Raw genomic sequence first — 24,387 nt, 5'->3', positions numbered from 1 at the left:
TTGTTTTATTTAAAAAGTTCTATTGCCAACCTCTTTTCTCAAGCTTCAGACACGTAAAGAGGATGACAGAGAGGGATAGAAACTTTGGTTCTGTCAGTACTGCCTAGGTTCCAAGGCTGGCATTTCTGAGTCTCCATAACTACAGGAAAAATGTTCCCATAAATAGATATGTAAGAGGTGGGCTTATGGATCTCCAGAACTGGAGGAAGGCCATAAATTGAACTCCATGGGAATAGTGTCAAACATTATTGCTGGAGAGTGTCATGGTTAGACTTTACAGAAGATAAGCCAGATACACTTTGGTAAACAGAACTTTAAGGATTTTAATTTTAAATCATGCAAGTAACACGAAAATATCACACCAATGATAGCAGTTCTTTAAATGGCCATGCTACTATGGGGGTTACTTGTCACTCTGTGTTAGTAGTGTGTGTGTGTGTGTGTGTGTGTGTGTGTGTGTCTGTCTGTCTTTCACACACACACTTCTGTGGAAATAGAAATCCCTACACTGTACATACATCAATGCATGACTCCTGCTTACAGACAGTGGTGGTTTGTCATCAGCCCCTGGGTCTACTCTGTTCATTCGCATCCCTGATGCAGCATTGCAGGAAGACTGCTTTCCAGAGGTGGTTTCCTAGCAGCCCTCAGTGCTGACACCTCATTAGCAGTGGTGCCTGAGTGGTTCTTCCCTTCATGATAGTGGTAGCTGCTTTCCAGCTATTTTTCCAGTGATGTGGCATTAAACACCTTGTTCTTTATGTTCTAGCACTGCATTTTTATTAAGGATAGTTTTTGTGGGTCCTAATATAAATCTTTAAGCCAATGGAAGCAGAATGATAATATTATAAACCACATATTCTCAGAACTCTATTTTGTACCAATTTCTTTAGTCCTAAGTGCCTCACAAACCCCATGTCATTGAAAAAATGTGCTGCCATGATTGAAATAAGTAGAGGATTTCACATCATATTGTCAATAAGTGTGTCTATTATGAACAATTCTGTTACTTGATCTATGATCATGGGCTGAGCGTCTTATTTTTTTCTCAGTTTCTTACAACTGGAGGTAACAGACATGATGAAGTAACATTGTAAACAGTTCCTGGGAACAAAGTTCTAAATTTTCATAGCACCATTCCATGGTAGCTAGATGCCCTTGGGCTTGTTACCTAAATTCTCTTAGGTTCCATTTCCTCCACTGTAACACAGTGTTAATTATATTTCTATATCAAAATACTGATATGAGATGAAATAAGCAAGTATAAGCATGCCGAGCATAGTGCTTAGGGTATAGTAGGCACTCAGAAAAGAGTCTGTTGTAATGTTGTTATAATTAATACTATGTTATATGTATATATATAAACATGTATATATGTATATATACATATGTATTTAATTCCAGCTTTTTTTAAAAAAAAGGAAGGTATTATATGTCTTTAAATTTGTTGTAAATGTAATTTGTCTTTAAAATTAAGCTCTCTTAGGTCATAAAGGCAAAGTTTTCAAAATATAGCTAATATAGAAAAATAACTATTAAGTTAAAAGTTATTGTATTTATTTTAGCTATTTAAAAATTATTCTTAAAAGCTAATATAGTCAATTATGCACACATCAGTCCAATCTATTACAAATACAATTTTGGCATGACTATAATTGGATTTCTGAAAATCTCTTAGAACACCTTCATGTTGTTTATATTTTGTAAAGTGAACACTGACTTAATCTGAATAACTTTTGAATTATTTCCCAGAATTAAATGTTTATGACGCATGTGAACTGACCTCTATAACTGTCTGTCATGAAGTATAATAAATATCCATTATTAACAGGATAGAGTACACAGAAATCAGGAAACTACATATTCATGACATTCACTTAGGTATTCTTTGTTTTAGATGATGTGTTTATTCATATCCTTTTGAGAATGTTTAATCTATAGAAGTGAAAGGAGAAAGAAAATGGACCCCTCAAAAAATTAAAAACCTCCAGAAGAAGATTCATTGTTTAGACTGAGATCTTTCCATAAATCAAGTAATCAGATCAAGTGAAAGTTTTAGAAAACGTTTTTTAATGTTTTTCTACTCTAAAGTATATGCCACAAAGTTTCGATAGACTTTAAAGGCTGTCCATAGTTATCTAAAAGAAGGAACAACTAAAACTTAAAAACTGTAGTGTTTAATAGTCAGTATCAATCTTTCTAGATTCTCCTGTTTCTCCTAGACAAAATGATTTGTAAAAAATGCAGAAATGCATTTTTTCCAAGCAGTATCCTTTTCCTAATTGCATTTACTATACAAATTAAATTCAATTTGGATAATTATAAAAGCCACTTCCATTTTAAAAAATAACAAAGTAAACACTGTTATAACAAGTATATATTCTACTTTGATAACAGTCAAAACTAGGCGATTTGAGCACACATAGAATAAAGTTTGGAATAACTTTGGGGTTTCCTTGTTCTAGATGTGTATCATGGCTATGTGATGTTGCAGGTATGTTCAAAATACATTACCTGATTATTGAGAGCTCTCTTTTACACAGAAACTTAATACGTGCTATCATTTGATATAAAAATCAAAATGAAGAAATAGATTAGTATTCTAATCACTTGCCATTACCTAGTTATTCCAAGTTTTGATTTAGGAACTGTTTCTTAAAAGCCCTTACAAAAAATATAGGGAGAAAACAGGTGGTTGGAGCTACTTCTTGGAAAAGCTGGCACAGGAAGGAAACAAAAAGTTAGTTAAATTTTAATAGGGATTAAGTAAAGCGGCATGGGAGAAAAGGTGGAAGCGTGGGGAGCTCTTTGTAAAAGGTGGATACGAGTAGAAAACTGAAGAATCCGGGATGGTATTGCCTGAGGCTGTAACTCAAAACAGAGGGAGCAAGGAAATAGTACAACCACTTGCATTTCTCTTTCTCCTAGATTTTTTTCCCTTGGACTTAATATAAACCCAATCCAAAATTGCATTCTTTCTTTATTAGCATTTTTCATTTGCTCTTTTACTTAGTGTTTAGAATATATGACGCAAATAATTTACTGTTGAAATAGACAAAGAAGCAGATATAATAATTAGAATAATACATTTGTGGCAAAACTTCAGCTCACTAAAATATTTTTTTTTCAGCAAATGCATATTTCAGCTGTACTCATATGTAGTTAGTTGAAAAATTCATTTTAACATTTGTAGTTTGTTACTAAATTATAAATTCAGAAAATACTACTCTTTAGCAGCAATAGCCAGCCTAGAGTATTCCTCTCCTCTGCCTCTACCATAGTTTCAAGTTTGTAGCAAATAAGCATTCAGCTCATGAAAATGAACATGAGTATATGGGGAAAACCATTTTTTTCTAAATAATTTTGCCTCTACTTACACTTGAAAAAACATACTCATATTTTTGTTTAGTGAAAAACAGCTCAGATTTGTTTCTTGTCTTCTCTCTTAGCTATTCCAGTGATTAAGTTTGATAGTCCGAAGATATATTTTGAGCATAAGGTGGTGGTATAATAATGTTAATTCTTACATAGTGGCTCAGAGGAAAGGGAAGGGAATGAGGGTATTATAAGAAAAACTAATTGTCCTAACTCCTCAGAGAAAGAACCTGAGATAGAGATTCTTGGCGAGTGATTTATTGAGAAAGGAAGTAAGGTAAGGTCAGGACAGAGTAAGGTGCTAAGCAAAGATATTGCAGTTGAAGTCTGCCCTCAGCCTGATTCCACCAAGAACTGGGTGCACAATTGATACCACAAAGTTGTCTCATTTCAAGGTGGGGGATGGTCTGGCTTTTATACCCTCCCATCATCTGTCATTGGCTGAGGGCAGGCTAGAGGGAGCTGTGGGGATAGGCTGGATTAACCCCCAAATATCTCAGCAATTTGGCTTGCTTTAGTGAAGGGTAGTTCTTTTGAGGAGGTGGCAGCTGTGAGCCATTAATGGCCAGAACTCAGAGCAGCTAGCTGGGAATGGTGCACCAGCCCTGTAAAAGGATGTTTAGACCCACAGCACCCATCTTCAGACCCCAGGGAGCCTTTCTCATAGAAGCCAATGCTAAGGGTGGCAAAGGAAATGGGGGCCCCAGCCACTCACATCACTGTGGAGCTGCTGCCTACATTTTAATGTAAGAGGAAAATTCACCTGAGTTTTGAAGGATAAATTAATAAGAGAAAGACTTGAGCAGGACTAATGTAAATGCTTTTTAGAAATGTTAAGCGTAACATTACTTTACATGAAGTACCATCCACTCCGAAGAGATGTTTTCCATGTTTTGTTTTTTCCTGGAAAAGTAAGACTACTAGGCTGTCACTTCTTGGAGGACAGGGACTTAATCAGATATTTTCTCTCTATCCCCAGTATCTGAGCCTAGTGCCTGGAACTCACTCAATAAATGTGCGATCTGCTAAGTTGAGATTAATTTGGCAGTTTAATTTCTTAGGTTTTGATAGTTCTTGATTTTTTATTTTAAAATAATCTTCATTTCCAAAACCTATTTATTGCAAAAGGTACTATAATTATATTTACTTAATGATACACATCTGTATGAACTCACCTTGATGTTTCCTAGTGTGAAGAAAAACATACCTATAGTGACAAACTTCCTTACATTTGATTTTCTGATATTGTACAGTTCTGCTGATTTGTTTTAAAGCAAGTCTAGTTTCTTTCTAAAGAACTCTGAATATATGATGGAATGATACTGAATTGAATTAGCACTTTTTAATACTACCATTATCAGAGGCAAAATGACCAAATTCACTTTTTTCTCATTACTCAGATCTAAATCAAATTTCAAGTCAGCGAATGTTCTTCCCTACCCCTACCCGCATAATACTGAGTAATTTCTTACTTAGTAGAACTTCCTTATAATGCCGGTGTTAAGATACAGCACTTTATCTTTTCTTCTCATTAACCGGGTTTATAAGGCTTTTATTATGTGTAATCTTTATGTTTCAGGGACAAGTTTCAACCTCCTTTGTTACATAGCAAAAAATTTATGTGAGTTCAACAGGGTTTTATGCTAGCATAAATATTTTGGTGAACCAAAGTGGCGGGTGGGGGAGGAAGCCACTCTGAATGCTGGGCAGGTTAAGAAATGTTAAGGTAGTGCTACACATTCCATTAGTCTGCCCTGCCCTGTTTGGGGCAGTCCCGACATGAGTTAGAACTTAAGATGGACTGAGATGGCACGAATCAAAACTCTAGTTCATGACGGAATTTATAAAAGAACTATCGTGAAGCCACTGATGTCACTCATTTGTGTTGAAACAGGCTATCACAAGAAGTCTGGTCTGGGGGGGTCATATCACAGCCTTTCATTGTTATTCATTTACACACATTTTCGTCAACTTTGTTTTGAAAAACTTCTGATTAGAGCATGTGTTAGATGATTGTATAAATTATACTCTACACGAGTACACTTTTTAACTTGAAAGGAGGTGGGCGCTATTAGTTACACTGGTGCCACAGGTATAAACTGGATCTCTTCAGGTAAACTGAAGCCGCAAATGCATTAGGGGGTGGCTGACAGGTTTTGAAAGATAGGTACAATGCAGAAAGCTGGTTAAAATTTGTTTGTTTTTAGGTTACATGCTATCTACATCTTGATATATATTCTTCGATGTGGGAAAGAGATGAAAGAGTATAAAGAATATTTGAAATTTGCCTTCGAAAATGACTTGGTGGTTCTTATTTCCTAGACAATGAAGTTTCTCTAGGTGGGGCAAGCAGGTGTTCAGCATACAGCAAGAATCACCCCTGAAGAGGATGACATTTAGTTTTGCCTTTGCTCCTTTACCTGAGCACATCAGTTTGTCTTCTGACACTCACTCACTCACCTGGTGGGAATTTGTGAGAAAGCAAGAAAAACTCAGGAAGATAGAAGAGGTCAAAACACAGCATCTCTCAGAATAGCTTTCCTACTTCAGACTTGGAACTTCAAAATGGATCAAAATCTTAAGATTCAGGGAGGGCTCCAGAGGCCCCTCTGAGGCAAATTCTGGTTAAAGCTGCATTTGTCTAACTTGGAAAAGCAATATTAGTCATGTGCTTTGTGTCTTGTTTTATCTGGAACTTTTCCATACATTCCATCTGTCCTGTTTATGAGGCACACTCCCTTTTTATAAAAGCCAAAATATTCACCGGTTTCCCACTCTGTTCCTCTAAATAATGTTTTTAATCTAACATACTGGAGTTCCAGGGGCTCTTCCTATTTTCCTCTCCAATTCTTGGCAGGTATGAATTTCCTTTCTCCCCCTAAAAAAAAAAATCACACTGCAATTCATGTCAAAACCTCAAATGCTATAGTTAAGGAGGTAAAAAAAAATGCCTTAGGATAGTAGGAATGCAATTTCTACATTATATTTTTTAAAACTAAAGTCACAATGCAGGTGTGCACTTGATTAGAGCAGCAAAGAGATACCCTATATTATAAAGACTTTTTTGTTCTACGTAAAAAAATAAAATAAAATAAAACTCAGAGTGAATTTTAGGTTATTTAGCATTTGATTTTCCTGTAATTACATCTTAAAGAGTAAAAAGATATTTATATTTGATTCTGCCACTTGAAAAATCAAGTCTATATATATACAATAGATAAAATTAGAGAAAATAAAAAATAAGTATTTATTAAGTGATTACTCTGTTTTGAATCCTGTACCAAGCACTTTATGTGTATTATCTTATTGAAATTTTATTCCTATGAGGAAAGCATTACCGTGTCCATTTTACAGATGGGGAACTAAACCTTTGGCAAAGTCTCATCCCAAAGTCACACAGCTAGTAAGTACAGACACCAAGTTTGAACCCAGTGCTGACTACAGAGCCTTTTCTCTTAAACACCGTCCTATATGCAGTAGAGAACACCACAAAGACAGTTATACCAAAGTATGATTTAAAAAACACTTGCTAATTGTACTATGATTTGTCCTTAATAATAATTCCCATGTAGGTCAAGATAATTCTTTCATACTAGTAGTATGTCATTACTTTTCCCATCATCAGTCTTACTTGAGAGATGAGGGTATTAGATTTCCTCCCACAGGATTGTTTTCTGTCCTTAGTGCCAAAGACCTCCCTAAATACTTCGATGCCCTTTTCAAAATTCATCTTATTTCCATGCACAAGGAAACTCTGAGTTTTCACACCAAAGCCCCAGCCTGAACGTTGTACCAACTGCCTGAATCAGATTGGTTGGCACTTTCTGAGCATGGGGGAGTGTTTCGCCTTTTACAACCGTGTTTCCCCAACCTCTTGCCAGGGGATGGCTGTGGGCTGCATGCTAATGAGGCAGAAGCACTTGAAATGGTGTTCGTAGTTGCTGTTTCCATTTGTGAGTTTCCAGTTCTGCCCTGGAATCCAAACCAGGAATAGGGAAGCAGGCAACTTGTTCTATTCTCTGCCTATCCTCTGACCTTGGCTTCATAATTTAAATTTGTTGTTTTTTTGCTTCCCTGCTGATGAAGTAGGGAAAATGCTCCTCTTTTTTATGTGCTGTATTCATCCACAGAGCTGTAAAAGCACTTTAAAAAGCAGAATATGAATTATAATGACATGATGGGTGGAGAACATTTGCTTTATAGCATATATAATTCTGTTAATTTATGAGACTATTTTAAGATGCAATGTATTATAACATAATAGATTTATTTGAAAAGGCCATCCAAAACCCTATCAATTAAGTATATCAGTTGCCCAGTAATACAGAATCATTCACTGTTTTATGTTTTAACATTGTCAGCAAAGAGGCATAAGCAAAGTTTTGAGGGACGGAAGTGTTCTGTATGCAGATTGTTGCAGTAGTTTCACAGGTCTACACATTTGTCAGAACCCCTTGATAAACACTTTAAAAGATGCAGTTTCTTGACGTAAGTCATATCAATACATTTGATTTAATTTAGCATTGTAAATTTTACTTTTGGGCTCAGGCAAGGGAAATTCTGAATTCTAGTAAAAAAGTTTTCATTTATCTACCTTATGGGATAGAAATGTAATCTTCTATAATACTTTAATTACCTTAAACTATTTCAGTGAATAATTTCCCAGTTTAATTTTATTGGCTGATATTTGACTAGGTACTTCTTTATAGGTATATATCAGTTACCAGTGCTTTACCTCACAGTCTGCTTGCTCCTAAGAACAAGGATATTCTCTTACAGATCACCATGGAGTTGGTTAATTCAGGGCATTTAATGTTCATATTATATCATGAACTAATCTATACTCCATATTATACTGTGAAATTCTCATTCCATATTCTTCATATTTTCCAAAATGGCCCAGCTACTATTTCTCCCTTATTAAATCTCAGCTTAATTGGAGTTCATCATTATGGGTAAATCTTCAACCAATGCTTTAATTTTCCCCTCACTCTCACTGGCTGCTTGTAGGGTCCTGCCCCACTTCCCACCGCCCAACAGTATCAGCTTTTGTTCTTGCAAAGTTCACAGCTCATATTTAACATGCCCTTCCCCACCTCGCCATCACCAGACACTTTTCTAAATTTTATAATGTATTTATCACCTTGCTGACGGTTTCTGCCTCATCAGATTCCATGTAATCACCCAAATCATCCCCACATCACCCTATTTCCATCTTGGACAGAGTCATTGGAAATCTCTGAAACCAGAGGAATGTGGCAGGGAATTCTCATGAGCTAAAAGGGGCCACTGGATCAAGAAACCATGAAAGAGTTCTTAGGCCCAAAGACCAAAGAGAAACAGAATGAGTGACAAATTCAGGCGGAGCTACAGGATAGGACAGAAGGCAGGCTCCTGAGCCAACAATTCTACATATGAAGTTGAAAATAAACAGAACTAGGTCAGACGCAAATGTTGCGTAGGTGCCTAGGTAAAAGCAAAAAAAAAAAAAAAAAAGGCATCTTAAGCAACAGCTTAAATCTTAGCATCTAAATCTGCCTTTAGAAGGCACTGTCATGGGCACATTAAGGATTGGGTCTCTTCTAAGAAAATTCCTTTCTTACCTCATGTAGCCCCTGGGTCTTGCTTTATTCATCTCTTATTGATTTTCCATCATCCTTTCTCACCTTTACTACTCTAATTCTTTCTCCTCAAATCCCCAAACACTTCCATCAATTCTTCGTACTTAAGATGTGACCCTAACCTTACCTTGATATTACCTAGACTATTTAAATTACTTTTTTTAACTCAAAATTGTCTTTGTTCTCTTTTCAAAGGGAGGAGTTTTCCTCCTTGCCAGGATTATTCTGTCTAGTAAACTGCTCACTCCAAGACAGACAATAATTTCCTAATTTCATTTAGCAACTAGTATTTAGCAATGTTTAAATATCCCCTGTCTTTTAACAGTGAGTAGGCACTCTGTCCCTTCTTCCATTTTCACAACTAATTATCTTTTTATATCTTTGGCTTTTTTTACATCTCTCTAAACTACACTTTGTTGGCTTCATGAACTAACATGACTTTAAGTTTACCTCCTTGCATCTGATCACCAAACTAGTATCTGCAATTCCAAACTCTCACCCAAGCTTCTGTCTTGACTTTTCAACAACATGTTGGGCATCCCACTTAGACTCCTGTTGCAACCTCAAAGTCTGCAAGTGTCAAGTAAAAATCATCTTCCTATCCACCAGTAGCTCTTCCTGACCTGACTGACTTATTTCTGCTAATTAAATTATTTTCCTGGTTATTCTGCTTTAAATCTTTGTTGTCAATCTTGACTCCTCCCTCTACCATAATCCCTGTAACCCCGTCGGTCACCAAGACTTTTTTGCTTTTACCTAGGTATCCATAGCATTCATCTTTCCCTTAGTGGACGTCAACCCTCTTTAGACTCATTATTTATCACTTGTTTTGTTGATTATTGATTATTCACAACTTTTTCACAGTCTTTTACCTTGGGTATCTACCACTAAGATTCTTTATATACATCACTGCCAGATTCACTTCCTGATACACAGCCCTTAATATATCACATTACTACCCTACTAAACAATCAAATAAAAAGCTTTCAATGGTTTATTTCTTGCCACCTGAGTAGTAAAGTTCAACAAATCTATCTATAGCAAACTCTCGCTCCCTCACTTCTCCCAAGTGCCCTACATCATGACCAATGTGCATGCGTCCCTGCCCTGCATGCAGGCATTTCCCCCTGTTGCAGCCCTTCCAGTTCTTCAGTATCCAGTTTAGACACGTATCTCACACATTTCTGCCAACATTTTTTTCCTGCTTTCTTCAGATGTAGCTGATCTTTCCACTTTCAAATCCTTTTAAAAATTTGCATCGTGATCCTTACATTCCACATTGAATTATAGTTACTTGTATGTATGTTATTTAGTTATTCGTGTTTTATTTAGTTAGTCATGTGTTTTGCAAGTGTGTATATAATTTACATGTGACATACATGAAAATATATTTAGCAAGAAGCAAATTTCCCCAGGGAGGAGATGACGTTAGGTTGTTTGGAAAGACTTCATCAAACCCTTTCAAAACATTGCTGGGTTGTGCCACCTTCTGGCAACCAGCTTTATAATCTGGGGTCAAGGGTCTCCCTGGGCATCCAAAGAAAGTCTGTCTCCCATTTGGCAGGAGATCAGGTAAAGTGAATCCCATCATACCAGAACTAAATCAGGCTTCCTCAGAACTCTTCCCTTCCTTTCATAGGAATGAAGAACAAGCCTGAGAACCTCCTCCCCTCAGCAGTCAGAGCCTCACTGCCTCTATCTACCTTGAGTACGCAAACACTGATCTCACTTCTCCTCCTCTATGTCGACCCTTTAAGGAGTCTAAGACTTGCAGACGCCCCTCATTTTCCCTACGTGCTCTCACCTCTATAGACTCTATACAATCTCTCTTCTTTCCCCATGGGCACTCCTTTACAACTCCAGAATCTCTCTCCTTCTGCTCTCCAAAATTCATAGTCCATTCCTTCTTGCTCTGACGAAACCTGGCCCTCCCCTGAGGACTGGCTTCTCTTGCTGTCCGCATGAACAATGGTTGATGTTTCTCCCACAACTTTCACAATGCTGGGCCTAGAGGCAGACAGCCCCGCTCCTTAGTTCTCATTGCCAATGCCAGAGCATTCTCCCTCCCTCATCCCTAACCCCATCGCAGCTTTTATACTCTGAACTTAGGTTATCCAACTCTGAACTCAGGCATTTACTGACCCCATGGTGATGCCTTCTCATTTCTAGACAATTTTGACTCCTTCCTTATTATCACACTCTCCAGCAGTACTCTTATTTCAGTTCTTGGCAATTTTAGTAATATATGCAGATCATCTTTGCAATACCTGGATGCCTCACTTCCTTGTTCTCTTCTCCAATTATTCTGTCCTCCACTCTGATTTAGCTACTTGCTTCCATGGTCATTGCTTTAGACCTTGAAATTAGCAGTAACTGCAACCCATATTACCCTCTCTGAACACCACCTGTCTTTCAATCTCACTCACTCCTTCCAGGATCCAGACACCAACAATTTGCCACTTCCAGTCCTTTCATCTACGTCACATTTACATCTCCTTCTCCACTACTCCTTACTCACCATCTGAGTTTGCTTTTTCTCTACAGAAGGTGCCAGATGTACAGCACCTTCTAGCTTGCCATACATTCTATTTATTTTGTCTAAGGTCTGCCTTCTCTCATTAGAATATAAACTCCATGAGGACAGATATTTCTGTTTGTTTTGTCCACTGCCCTGACCCTAGGGCTTACGGCAATATTTACTAGCACATTGTAGAGACTCAGTGCTTATTTGCTGAATGAGAGAATGCATGCATGTGTCCTCTGCATTGATCAAATTTGTCCTATGTTCTCTCATTCTCTCTTCTCTTTCTATCTGTCTCTGTCTCTTTATTTCTATGTCACTCTTGGGAAGCTTCTGTTACTCCCTCTGGCCATTCTGTACTGCTCCCCAACACTCACATATAACACAATTTTTTTCAAAGTGGCAAAGTGAATTTTGCCACTTGATATCCCTACTTTACTCATTTGAGAAATCAATATGTATACTTCTGGTCTTCCTGTCTTTACACATTCATTTAATACTTTGTACTAATAGGTAAAAACAGTGCAAGTGATCATGTGTATCATTAGGATACAGGATACAGTCTGAATTTTGCTTTATGTTGATGCATTGTATGACAGTCTCTAGGAATATACTGTGCCTAAAAAGGTGAACCACATGTGTAGTAAAATCTAAGTAGTTGGAACCTTCAGTTACTCAAGCTATACACTTTAATTCTCTGCTAAAGCATAGGAAAAAATTAAAACTAAGTATTAATAAAGAGACTCAAGTTTCTGTCTTGGTGCCAGGACACATATGACCTGTCTGATTCTAAAGTCTAAAGCCCTGCAGCACTAATGACCTAGACTGCCCACCTGAGCCTCACCTCACTCCCTTGCGTCCTTGTGAACTGTGGGGAACTCACAGTTCCCCAGCCCAACTGTCCCATTTGCATGGTATCTTACATCTCCTCTGTTCCCACAGCAATGGGCACAATGCCAAATGTACTGAGTAGGTGCTCAAGCATTACCTTTTGATTTATTGATATATACCAGTACCTATTGATAACTATGAGGCTTTCCTCAAATCTCAAAGTCTGAATGCTGTACTTACTGAGACAGGAAATTTTACAACTACATCTTTAAAAGATTTTCAAAGAAAGAGTCAAAATATGAGTGACCATGGATTTAATTAATTAAAATACCACCTTTCACATGCACTCTAGGTAACCTGGGTTTTACTAGAACTGTTTTTCACATTCTTATGGGCAGCTCTGTTAGTATTATTAAAAGATTTCTTGATTAGGAGGAAGAGGATGGGCAATAATTTGGTCAGAAGAGGAAAGGACATTATCATCTGGGAATAGAAAGCAGGAAATTCTACTTCTTAAGGATTTTGGAAGTTGTAATGATTTGGATGGCATCGATCCATCTATGACTTGTTTGGTAATTATGTCATACCTGCTTTGACCATGGCATTATTCAGGGTCTTAAAGATAAGTTACCTGTCTTGTGAAGCTTATAGAGTAACAGCAAAAACTGACATATGACAGAATCTTAACAAATATGCTATGAAAAGGAACCGGCAGAGTGCTATGGCAGCAGATGACTAGAATAAATCTCCTCAAGGGGAGACAGGGAAGGTCAGTGAAAACTTCCTTGAGGAATTCACCAGGTTCTTTTATTACATGATTGCCTCTCTCTTCTGTCTGGCTCCAAATATATGCTGCCTGTTAGAAGTCACACAGTATTGTTAGGTTGCTATTGAGAGTCAGCCCGTTCAGACGGATTGGTAAAAGCTAGCCAAACAGCAGCAACCCATTCAGAGAAATGAAATCATCCCCCAACATCCAACACCCCAGGTCTAATTTTTGATATCCGAATCCCTCTGTTTTCTACTCAGCTTCCCCTTGTACCTCAGATCTCTTTTGTCTTCCGACACTTAATTATCCTTTTCAGGTGCAACCCCTACACTTCTGCTAGACTCCCAAGGCTGCCTTTTAAAATATACCATTGAGTATGATGATATTTGAATAGGAGCTACTCCCTCACGATGACTGAGGCTATAGGGCGCCTCTCTACCCTGCCAGACCCATGTTACAGAGCCATTGAGTATGCAAGATAGGGCAGTTTATCTACCCCTTCTTGCCTGGAAGGCTCTGCTCTATCCCCAAATGACAACCAGACTCCAATGTCTGTTCCTAGGTTTCTGTTCTCACATGCAACATGAGTACCTTTGGCTATTGATTACCTCCTGGCAACCCCAAAACACCCAGATTTCCACCACACTTCACTTTTGCATGCCAACAAGTTAGAAAGAAGATGAAAGAAAGGACTCTTTCCAAATATGCCATGGGTATATAAGTTATGGAATTCCCTGCCTCCCATTGCTCCTGTGATATCTCCTATGATCTTTTAGATGGGGGTGTCACTGTATATCTGGGCACCGTCCAACAGCCTGCCTTGTATAACCAACTCATTTGGACCATCCTGAGCCACTTATTGTACAGCATCATGAAAACCCTAGAAAAGTGAGTTTGTGCTCTTAAGGGTTGAGTTCTGTGAGTGCCACTATACTGGCGAGGTGGGCTTCCAAAGTTTGGGTAATTCCATATTTCTTGGGATTTTGTGGGTGTTTAGTTCCCTGTTTATCAATAAGGACCCCTAACAATACCCTAAACTAGATTGACCAGTTAGTAGGTTTTCTGGTCAATCTAGTTTAGGGTATTGTTAGGGTATTATTATGGCAGCTCTACAGAACCAGAAGTCTCAATTTCAATTGAGTACTCTGGAGCATGAATTCTTTAACATAGAGCTAAAGCTCTTAATTTATCAACGGGTCAAGAAAACCCTGGTTACATGTGTGGGATTTTTTTTTTTTAATAAGCCCAAAGAAATTGATAAGTACTCAATGTAGAAGGCAAAAAGCCATGCATTTGGGCAAGATTATAGAAGTCTGTCTTGTAGGGAAGAGGCGTATAACATCCAGTCATAGTTCTAACTGACTAAACATTTCTGCACTGCCAGGTAATTCAGTCAGAAGTAGCACTAGTCTTTTTCAGCTTCAAATTCAAACATATCTCTGGGAGGCAATAATTTGTCCAAAAAGCCCTGATATCTGAATTTTCATAATGTCCATAAATCAACTTCTACCCCAACAAGTCTATCGCCAGATAACCTAGTCTGCAACCATGTTCTCAGAGAACGGTGACCTCTGACATCAGTGCTGTGCTGACCTCCGAGTAGCCAAGGGTCAGCCCTGGACATGCATATCAACACCATGTGCACCTAACAGGGAGCACAGGGCCTTATTCTCCAGCTGTTCTGAGTTGCCTGTAGCAGGGTAGTTACATGCTCAAGAACTCCCTCCCCTTCTCCTGCCGCATCTTTGTCCCATCAGGTGCTACCAAGGATTCTTTAAGTGGCCTGGATTCTTTAAGTGGCACCAAATAGGCTACACCCACTGAATTAAGGACTGATGCTAATTCCATCCTTATATTTCCATCATCAATCTCAGAGGTCAGGCACTGCGATCATATACATTGGCCCTCACTTTAGTGTGTACACTGCCTCTGTGTGGTTGTGGTTGAAACATTCACCCAAAGGGACCTTTTTAACTAAAATTCAGGATGCCTGAAACTGACTCCCTTCTTGAATATCTTTTTCAGTGTTACTGTCTTTCAGATAAATTCTCTTGGAACTCGAGCCCCATGTATTATTTCTAGAGGGTTTTCTTTTGCAAATTATGGTCCACTTGTCCTCAATTCACCATAAAAATCCAAACCAAATGCACAAAAAGACAATAGAGCAATACCTTGGGAGGTATACGTCGTACTAAGAAAGAAACCGGCGAGGTCACTTTTCTGCCAATAATACAGTTCTGCTACAATGAGTTCTTTGTTTCCAACTAGAACAGCCAGTTCTACAGCAATTCCTGCACACCCCAAAACTTTAGTGCATTCTTTGTTCTTCTGCAGTTAATGAATACCTTTACAACACTAGGCGTAGGCAGCCCGGCCTTCTAGCCCCACTCAAGCAGGCAATTAGGAAAGATATTCTCTAGTTTAGCATTCCTTAAGGTACTTCCTATCAACCTAATCTTGTAGAAATTCGAATTTTATTTTTAATTATTTTCTTTGCTCGACCTCATAATATTCTAAAGCTCCTTTGAGGCATAGTGGTAATACCTCTTCCATAAGGATAAAGCTTTCCGCCCAGCTCCTTTCCCTACCCAGTATCTGTAATGCGTTACTAGGGAATTACAGTAAATATGTGGCCCTTATTGAAGTCAGAAAAAATTCTTGTACTTTGGGAAATGTGGTTCAATTCCAAGGACAGGACCTTAGTATCTCAGGACTTCAACTGTGGCTGCATTTTACCTTCAGCATATCTTGAAATATCAACTCTCTTTGTTCTAAAAGGAAGTTGGGCCCAAAACCATGCAAACATCAAAACATCCCTGGCCAAAAGCTCCTGCACACCCCACATACTTGAGAAGGCATATTTGGCACATTTCTTCAGCGCTGACATATTTCCAATTTTTATCCTTCTGTCTTCATTACTAGCCTTTCGCTCCACTTCCAAACTCGGTCTCTTCCATAAACTTTGGCTTGAACTAGTTGATAGCTACTCTGGTTCCTCACTCTGTACTACCTTGGGAACTGCGATTTGGCGTGAGGCCGGGGGGTTGGGGGGCAGTTCTCTAGAATAATCAAACTGTACCAGTACTGATCTAGAGTGGCCACAGACTTTGTCTTTGGCAAATGTAACAGTATTTGTTGATTAAAACAAACAAAACAACAAAGATACCTGGGAAAGAGAGATAACACATCTCAAAAACCACTAGAGTAATGATGGTTGGCTCATTGATAAGGTCAGCATGAAAGGCCCCTCTCTGAGACCTTATCTGCTATCTTAAAATATGAACTTTTAGTACTTTGAATAATAGCACTAAAAATAAAAGCATCTTTTAAAAACATCTTAAGAATATATATCCAATAAGACTACCATAATTTAACATTGCAATTTGAATTTAATGGCCTTATTCTTATTTCCTAAACTAATTTTAGTTGAAAATGCTTTTTAATAACTTAGGAAAGATAATTTTAATATGTGTTTAATATTAGTAGTTTCCTAGCAGAAATGATTCCAGTAGTTTTGTTGTTAGTTAAGATTGTTTTAGTTAAGTTATGAAATCCCAGTGGAAACAATTTTGACTTTCATTACATTTTTCTTTGATATGTAAATTATACTAATTTACTGTGAAAACAGAAAGGTGGTCACATTGTTTGGTTTTTAAATTGAAAAATAGTCCTTTTAGTTCATAAAGTATGGCAGTGTTTTTTCTACATATTCATTCACTTATAGGTATTAAATATATACCAACTGAATAATTCAACCAAATTTGGCTAATGTATATCAGTAAAATGTTCTTTTCTTTAAGTTAACAAAGGGGAAAGAAGTAAAACTAAATTTAAAATATGCATATATTAGACTCTCACTGTAACACCATTTGCAAGAAAACAGAATTCAATGTAATCTGTACACATATCAGAGTTTACCAAAAGGCATTTAGTTACTAACATATAAAAGCAGCTTGTCATGAGATAGTTCTCCTTACACAATGGTCTCTGGTGCTTGCATTGTGTGTCACCCCCTTCCCATTAATATTTAAATGAATATGCAAGTCTACCACTAACTTTTTCAGGGCCAAAAAAGCAAGAGTACAAAAGGCAGTGGGTATAACAAGACTAATATTTAAGTTACAACCCGGGCTAAGAAACCATTAAGTAAAATAAGTTCTATTTTCCTAACTTGACAGATATACATTTATAATGCCCTAGGTCCAAATTTAGAATTTCATACTCTTTGGATTTCTGGTTGGGAACCTGGCAGTGTATAAAGGGTTGCCCCTCCAGCCCTTGATCTGCCTCTCTTCTCTCTCACGTTTAGCTTTATTCTGCATTGCAAGTAGCCTATCACTTACCTGCATGGACATGCCAGCCTGCATATCCAAGCTCTGTTTACTTCCCCTCTTCTAAGATTTGGCATATGGGTAGCCTGGTAATACCACAGGATGGTCCTGAAAGTTGTTTGGGGCTGTTTGGGCAGAGAATTCTGGAGATGATCTAGAAGAGGACTGAAGACCCTGGATAGGCATGCCCCATGGATTCCTTGCCTGTGGGGAGGGCCAGAGCAGGGTTGAGACTCCTCTACCCCTGGAAGATAGTCTGTAATAGTGATCGAGAGTGCAGAGTCAAACCCATGCAAGTCTGAATTCTGGTTCCATTACTTATTAGGTAAGAGATCTTCAAGAAGTTATTTAACGTCTTTTAAGTTTATTTACCTATAAAATGGGAATAATTAGAGTATATACTTCAGAGGGTGTTGAGTATTACAAGAATTATTTTCATTCCATATGCCCAGGAGGATGTCTGGCATATAAAAAATACTTTACAAATATTAACTGTCATAATTCTTTTAACTCTAAAACCCAGAACAGTGCCTGATACAAGGATGTAGGTGCTTTAAGGAAATCTGAATGAATAATTAAATGGATTAGAATAGTTTCCTTTTTATTACTTTCCTTAGAGTTTGGTTAAAAATAACTACAAATTCCAGTTTTTATAGCCTAAATAGAAGTCAGTTTTAAAATGTATATTTAGGTAAAGAATCAGGATTAATTTTCATACTTAATTATCAATAATAAAAATAATCATCACAGAAATTTTGAAAACAAAAGAAATTTGTAAAAAGTAGATTAAAAATAAGCAAATCTCTATTTTGATTTTTGCTAAAGATTTACCTATAAGGTCAGTGGACTGAGAAGGCAGAAACAAGTGTCTTCTGGTGTTAAACCTTTTATAATGGAACCTGCTTTTAAAGAAATCTATATTTCTTAAAGTTCAAATTCTAGTGAGGATCAGAGAAACAGCGATCAAGGATACTGCCAAAGTGTTACCCTGAGTTACTGGAGACTGACTGACCACTTACTCAGATGAAGAAGCATAAGAAAGAGGCAAGCTTGAGAAAGAAAATTGGAAGTTTGTTTCTAAATTTGTTAGGGTTAATTTTGCCTTTAGACATAGGCAGTTTGCTATACCCTCTAGAGATTGGATAAGAGGTCAGGGCTGGAGTTGTCGGCGTAGAAATGGTACTTAAGACCCAAGAGTGGATCAGTTCACCTGAGTACTTAGTATATATGAAGAAGAGAAAGTCCAAGGACTGAGTCCTGAGCAACTTTCACACTTGGAGGCTAGAACATGAGGAAGAACTGACATCCAAGATGGAGAAAGAGCTTAAGCCAAGAAAATGTGGGTCCAGGAGCCAAGGAAAGAAGTGTTTTGAAGTAGGGAGTGGTCAACAGTGTTAACTTGCTGACAGGTAATAGGTAAAGCAGAATGAAGACTATGAATTGGCCATCGGATTTGGCAATAGGGAGGTCACTGCAATTTTAACAGAGTTGTATAATTGCAGAGGTGATAAAGAATGGCCTGTAGTGGATTCAAAGAGCAGGTGAGGAGAATTATCGAGACAGTAAGTATGGACAACTCATTCAAGAATTCTGGCTATAAAGGAGAGTGAGAAATAGAAGAAGTATTACAGCATATATGGATATTCATATGCTATAAGTGATCCAGTAGAGAGGAGAAAAACTGATGATTCGAGAGACAAGGGTAACAGTCCTTCCAACAAACTCAAACAAGGTATACCTGGTGTGATTCCACTGGGATAAAGTAAGTAACATTTGTCTGGGGAAGTAGATAGATCCGTGTTTTTTTCTTCATTTACATGCACACTAAAATGCTGTTACATATGCATATTTTTAAGAAAAAATATTTTTATTGGAGCCATAATAGAACCAATGAAAAGTAAATGGCTGAAACTATCTCTGCTTCTCTCCCTCACTTCCACATTCTTTCCAAAAAAGATAGTGAACATTATTGTGGCCCTAAATTTTAGCTAAAAAAAAAAAAAAAAAAAAAATGATATGGGATTAGTGACTGTGTTCTTCTTCCAATAGTATTTTGATTTATTGAAATATTTAGGGTAAAATGATATGAGAGATTTGCTTCAAAATAATCTAGTTGCGGGAAAGAGATGAACTAGGTGGGAAGAGAGATGAAAGAAGTTGGCCCTCAGTTGATGCCTATCACTCAGGTGAAGCGGGTGATAGGTATACAGCGATTCCTTTACCATTCTCTCTGCTTCCATATGTGTAGGAAAATTTCCGTAATATAGAGTTAAAAATGGAAAGAAACATAGAGTAAATACCATGCTTATTCCAAAGAAATCCATTAAATGGGAAATTTCAGATAATTTGGTAAGAAGTGAATATTTGGGACTACAGGAATCTTTCTGGCATGTTTCATATCTTATCAGTTACTTTGCTTTCGTATAGAGCACGAACTTTTTTTTTTTCATCAGAAAGTGTCTCACTTGCTTTAGGATAGAATTAATTTGGGTGCTTATTGTGTAAATAATTTGGAAGACCGGATTTTCAAAATGAAGGTTTGGTTCTCTTAAATATCCTCTTGCTTTAAGTAAGCATTGAGAAATCTGAGAACGGTTATGTTATGAAACAGTTACGTTGCACACGTTCTGATGTAAATATTAATCCAGCTGCTTGTTATTAAAAGAATAAAGAGTTGATTATGCACAAAAGGTGAAATTTCATTGCATAATGGTTACTTTTTAAAAAGAAATGGTGATTTTTTGAAATTTGTCACTCTTGTATTGCTATATAAAAATTTAGTTAAAAAGATTTTTAACCTTTCAAAACTAACAAATGTAGAAACAACAATGTTGCTGCATTAGTTCTTCAGATATTAACCACTAGGTATTCTTTAGTGTTTTCCAGTTACTCATTAACCATTTTTTTTTAGTGTTATTGCTCTAATTGTCGGTAATTTCCACCAGGGAAAGTCGAAAACAAACTCCAATAATTTTCTTCTAGTTCAGAAAAATGTTTAGATTTTATTAACATTCTTCTTGCTCACTAAATATTTATTATTAAAAGTTCACTACGTATTTGGGCCCCCACAAATTCTACTTCAAAAATTAAGTCCAAGGTTGTGTTTTGCACAGTTTATGATTTCTTTTGTATGGCTTTATTGCTCTCAACATTTCCTTGGTGTAAACTACTGAACAAGGGAACAAGATTTCCTTTGTAACTGATACCTAAATTTCTATTCTGCTTTAAGCATCTAATTTGCACTGTGAAGACATATAATTTGAGACTTGTAGCTATATCACGAAAGTACAACAGTTTATGCTGATCTCTAATTTTCTGAGTTGTGCTGGCTATAATTTAAATTTTTTGCATGTTTTTAACTGCAGTGCAAACCAGTATACATCAGAAACCTTTGTATATTGACAGAGACTGGGAAAAGGATGCCTTGTTCTGATTTCAGATAAGCATTCCCTTTTCACAACTGCAGGTGCAAAGGAGCCCGTTCATAATATTCACTTCGAATAAGTACATGAAAACTTGACTAACCTTTACAAGCACAACGAATATTTTAAAATTATTACTATTATTATCCGATTATAGAGGCAAGTAGGACTTTTTTCTTCTCCTATTGGGAGCAAAATATACTCTGTTGACAGTTTTGGTCATTGTACTATTGTGTGTGTGCGTGCATGTGTTTACTAAATCTAGAAAAATACTTGGTCACTTATTAACACAGGATGGAGTTATGCTCAATGGAAAAATCTGCTGCAACAAATTCATGTTCCACTTAAGAGATAATTGATAATGAATGTTACTTTTTCCTTTGCCTTAAGTTTCACTTATTTTGAAATCAACACATAAGCCAAAATAACCACAAAATAAAAATTTACTCTAATTGCTCTCATTTCACATAACGGGGTACATCTCCTTTTGAAACAAATGTTAAGTAACTGCATATGCAACAAGTAAATGAAGCTAGCTGGATGTTTCCATCATAAACCCTTATTTATAAGATGACTCGCCATTTTAATTAGCTTCAGGCAAAAACCTGGCATATCAGTACAAAGCATCAGAGAGAATTTTAGTCTATAAACCAATTCCACCTCTCCTTCAACAGGAGAGGTCAGCGAAAGTCTCTAATAGAATTTAAGGGCTGGGTGGCCAAACACATAAAGTAATTTAAAAAAAAGACTATGATAATAATCATTGCATTGGCAAAAATAAATATATAAAACCAATAAGAGCTCATCCTAAATTGATAGTTATTATTATCACTTACTGTATGTTATACTGTTTACTCACAAGCCAGTAGTGCCACCTTACATTTACACATAATTCAAAAGTGCCAAAACACTTATACACTTTTCAATTCATTGAGGCTGAGCACTGTGATAGAAGAAACTCATATGCTGCCATTCTTTTCTCTCATGAACTCAAAAACAGAAGACTCATTCGTGTTATACAAGTCTATCCTCAGCCTTGAATCAAATGTAAGCTAGTGGTTAGACCCACATGCTAGAAAGGTATACCTTTAAGGATATCTTTAAGGATACCCTCAAGGAAGGAGCAGAACCCCTAAACTGGCTTCTGTAATTAGGACCGCCCACCCTTTCGAACTTCCATTCTATTACTGCTTCCCCAGCATCCAGGAGCAACACACGGCTATGTCCTCCTATAATTAGTTATTGCTGTCACTCTGGGGCGGAAATGCTTGACACCTGGCCTCCCGCAGGCCGCATGCTATGGAGGACGCTGCTACACACCGCTCTCTGAAGTCCTCAGGGGAGATGGAGGGAGGCTGATACCGGGTGCCCTTACCTGGACGGGATGCTCTTCGTAACAGCCTAAGGCCTTTGGGGGAAGAGAAAACAAAAGAAAACAAACAAACAAAACTTACCACTTTGGCCCAGTCCAAGAACAACTGAAAATACCCAGGCCGCCCGGAGGAATGGGGCAGGACCAGGCCGGCAGTTTTGCAGACAGACAAATGCGGCAGTAAAAAATGCCAGGGCTGAGCGGCACATAATGCAAAGCAGCCTGCACCGTGCCCGCCGCCTGGCTGCTATTCGGATGCGCGCTCGCGCCTCCTGGGCGCACCTCGGGGCCCGCGGACCAAGTGTCGCTAGGACGTTTCCAGCAGGCCCGGCAGGCGGACCCTGCCGCTGGGAGCAACCGGTGCAGGTATGCTGGCCTGGACACCGCTCGGCATCTCAGGGCCCCCGTGGCCCTCCCAGTTCGGCACGGCGGGTCCCGAAATCTCCGCGAGAAGCACCTTCTCCGATGGCCAATGGCCTGGGGCGACGACGCGAGCGATGGCTCCGCAGCCCGCTCTGGGACAAAGAAAAGAGCTTTTGTTTCTCCCCAGCCGATGGGAATTCTGCTGCATAAATCAGCTTAGCGTAGAGCCAAACACAATCAAACCCAAACAAAGCCCGAAGCTGGGGGGAAAAACCAGCCTAATGTACATTCACTGAGTGATGCTTCATCTGTGGGAGGGGACGCCGGCGAGGCCGAGGGGGAAAAAGTCGATGGCGCATCAATCAGCGCGAGCTTCTTCCACAGGTGGGCAGGAAGGCCAACTCCACTTAGTTTCGGCTTTGCAGCCTGATTAGCTGAACAGCGGGGCAGAGTCAAAGCGGCAGCGTCCTAGCTGGTGAGGAAGAAAGCTCAGAGTGCCAGCAGCCAGGGGAGGGGGCTCTAGGAGCGCCCTAGAAGCCCCCGCCGGCTCCGGCGGACACAGAGCTGGGCATCGCAGCTCCCTACTCGGCCAGGAGTGGAGCGCACCGCGGCGAGCACAGGAGGGGAGGTTCCGTGGGGGAGCAGGAGCCCGGCCTCGTGGGGCGGGAGCTTCGTGCCCTCGTTCTTTTGGCCCCAGTGTGCGGCTCAGGCGTCCGGCTGTCCAGAGCCCGGACTGCTGGCGCGCTCTGGGGTGCACTCCGCGAGGATGCAAGGGAGGCGAGGCTGGCGGGGGACGGGAAGGAGTGGTCCTGCCCCGGCCCCGGGTGTGTGTGGGGGCTCCCAATGTGCTGATAGCTGGGTACGCTGGGGGCTGCAGTTGCTAGGAAACCGCCCCACGCCGCCGAACGCCTTGCCCCGGCCGCCCGCAGGCGAGGGGGTGGTTCGCAGCAGCAGCGTGGGCGGGACATTGGTAAGGCATGAAGTCACACCAGGGCCCACACTCGCTCTTTGTTTTGCTCACTCCAGCTCTCTCTCCCCCTTGGCTCTGATAGTTACCATTCCCGTCGTTCACAAGAACTCCTTATGCGTAGCCCCACAACAGGAATTGCACGCCCTGTTCCCTTTTCCTTTCTTTCCGCCCCTAATTCCTGCACCCCAACGCTCGCATAGCGGGTGTAGAGACTCTCAGCCCGAGTGGCAGCTGCGCGGAAACCCAGCCTCTCACTGCGGCGCTGCGCGCTCCTTTGTTCGGAGATACTGCTCGGCAGCTGCAAAGTGGAGTCCACGGGCCTCTCCCCGCCCCCAACACCCTCTGTTCCGCTGGTGCGCACTGCCCACTTTGTTTGCAGAGTTAGGAGCTCACTCCGCGGAGCTCACTCTTCGCCCCACCCCAAGACTGTCTGGCATCTCCCCAGCCCCTAGAAATGTGGGCCAGTCTGCAGAGATTGTATTCGGAGCTGCGGGCCGAAGTTTCTCGTGGCCGCCTTCTCCACTCGGAGCCTCAGCCCGGAGCTGGACAGTCCTGCTCTTTCCAGCGTCTGGTGGTGGCTTTGGGATTTTGCTAGTTATAATGAGTCTTTTGACTTTAAGCGTCACCTTTCCAATAAACGGAACAAAGAAGTTTCGAAGGGCGGCGAAGCAGGAGAGAGAAACTAGGAAAGGAGGTGGGAGGGTATTTCTACCTGCTCGGAGATCAGAAATTTAAGTGCAGGCGGGGAGCGGGTGTTTTGCTGTCAGGGAAGCTGCGCGCCCGCTTGAGTCGCGTCATTACCACGCTAGTCC

The 24,387-nt window shown here is 39.4% G+C and overlaps 1 protein-coding gene across 3 annotated transcripts in view; it reads right to left on the bottom strand.

Moving 5' to 3' along the window:
* Positions 1–23,454, bottom strand: part of ITGB8 (integrin subunit beta 8) — a 73,008-nt gene extending 49,554 nt beyond the window's left edge. Inside the window, exon 1 of one of the 3 annotated variants that reach the window (XM_039862499.1) lies at positions 22,325–23,454. In XM_039862499.1, coding sequence (XP_039718433.1) covers positions 22,325–22,451 — 127 coding nt within the window. In that variant the 5' untranslated portion in view covers positions 22,452–23,454. The remainder of the gene's footprint in view (positions 1–22,324) is intronic. The other 2 variants (XM_039862500.1, XM_039862501.1) reach the window with 2 other exon arrangements.
* Positions 23,455–24,387: the final 933 nt, after the last annotated feature.

Source organism: Pteropus medius, unplaced genomic scaffold, assembly GCF_902729225.1.
Source record: "Pteropus medius unplaced genomic scaffold, Ma_sr-lr_union100, whole genome shotgun sequence".
NCBI lineage: Eukaryota > Metazoa > Chordata > Mammalia > Chiroptera > Pteropodidae > Pteropus > Pteropus medius.
The sequence above is the reverse complement of the archived record's forward strand: the minus strand, read 5'-3'. Positions and strand labels throughout refer to the sequence as shown.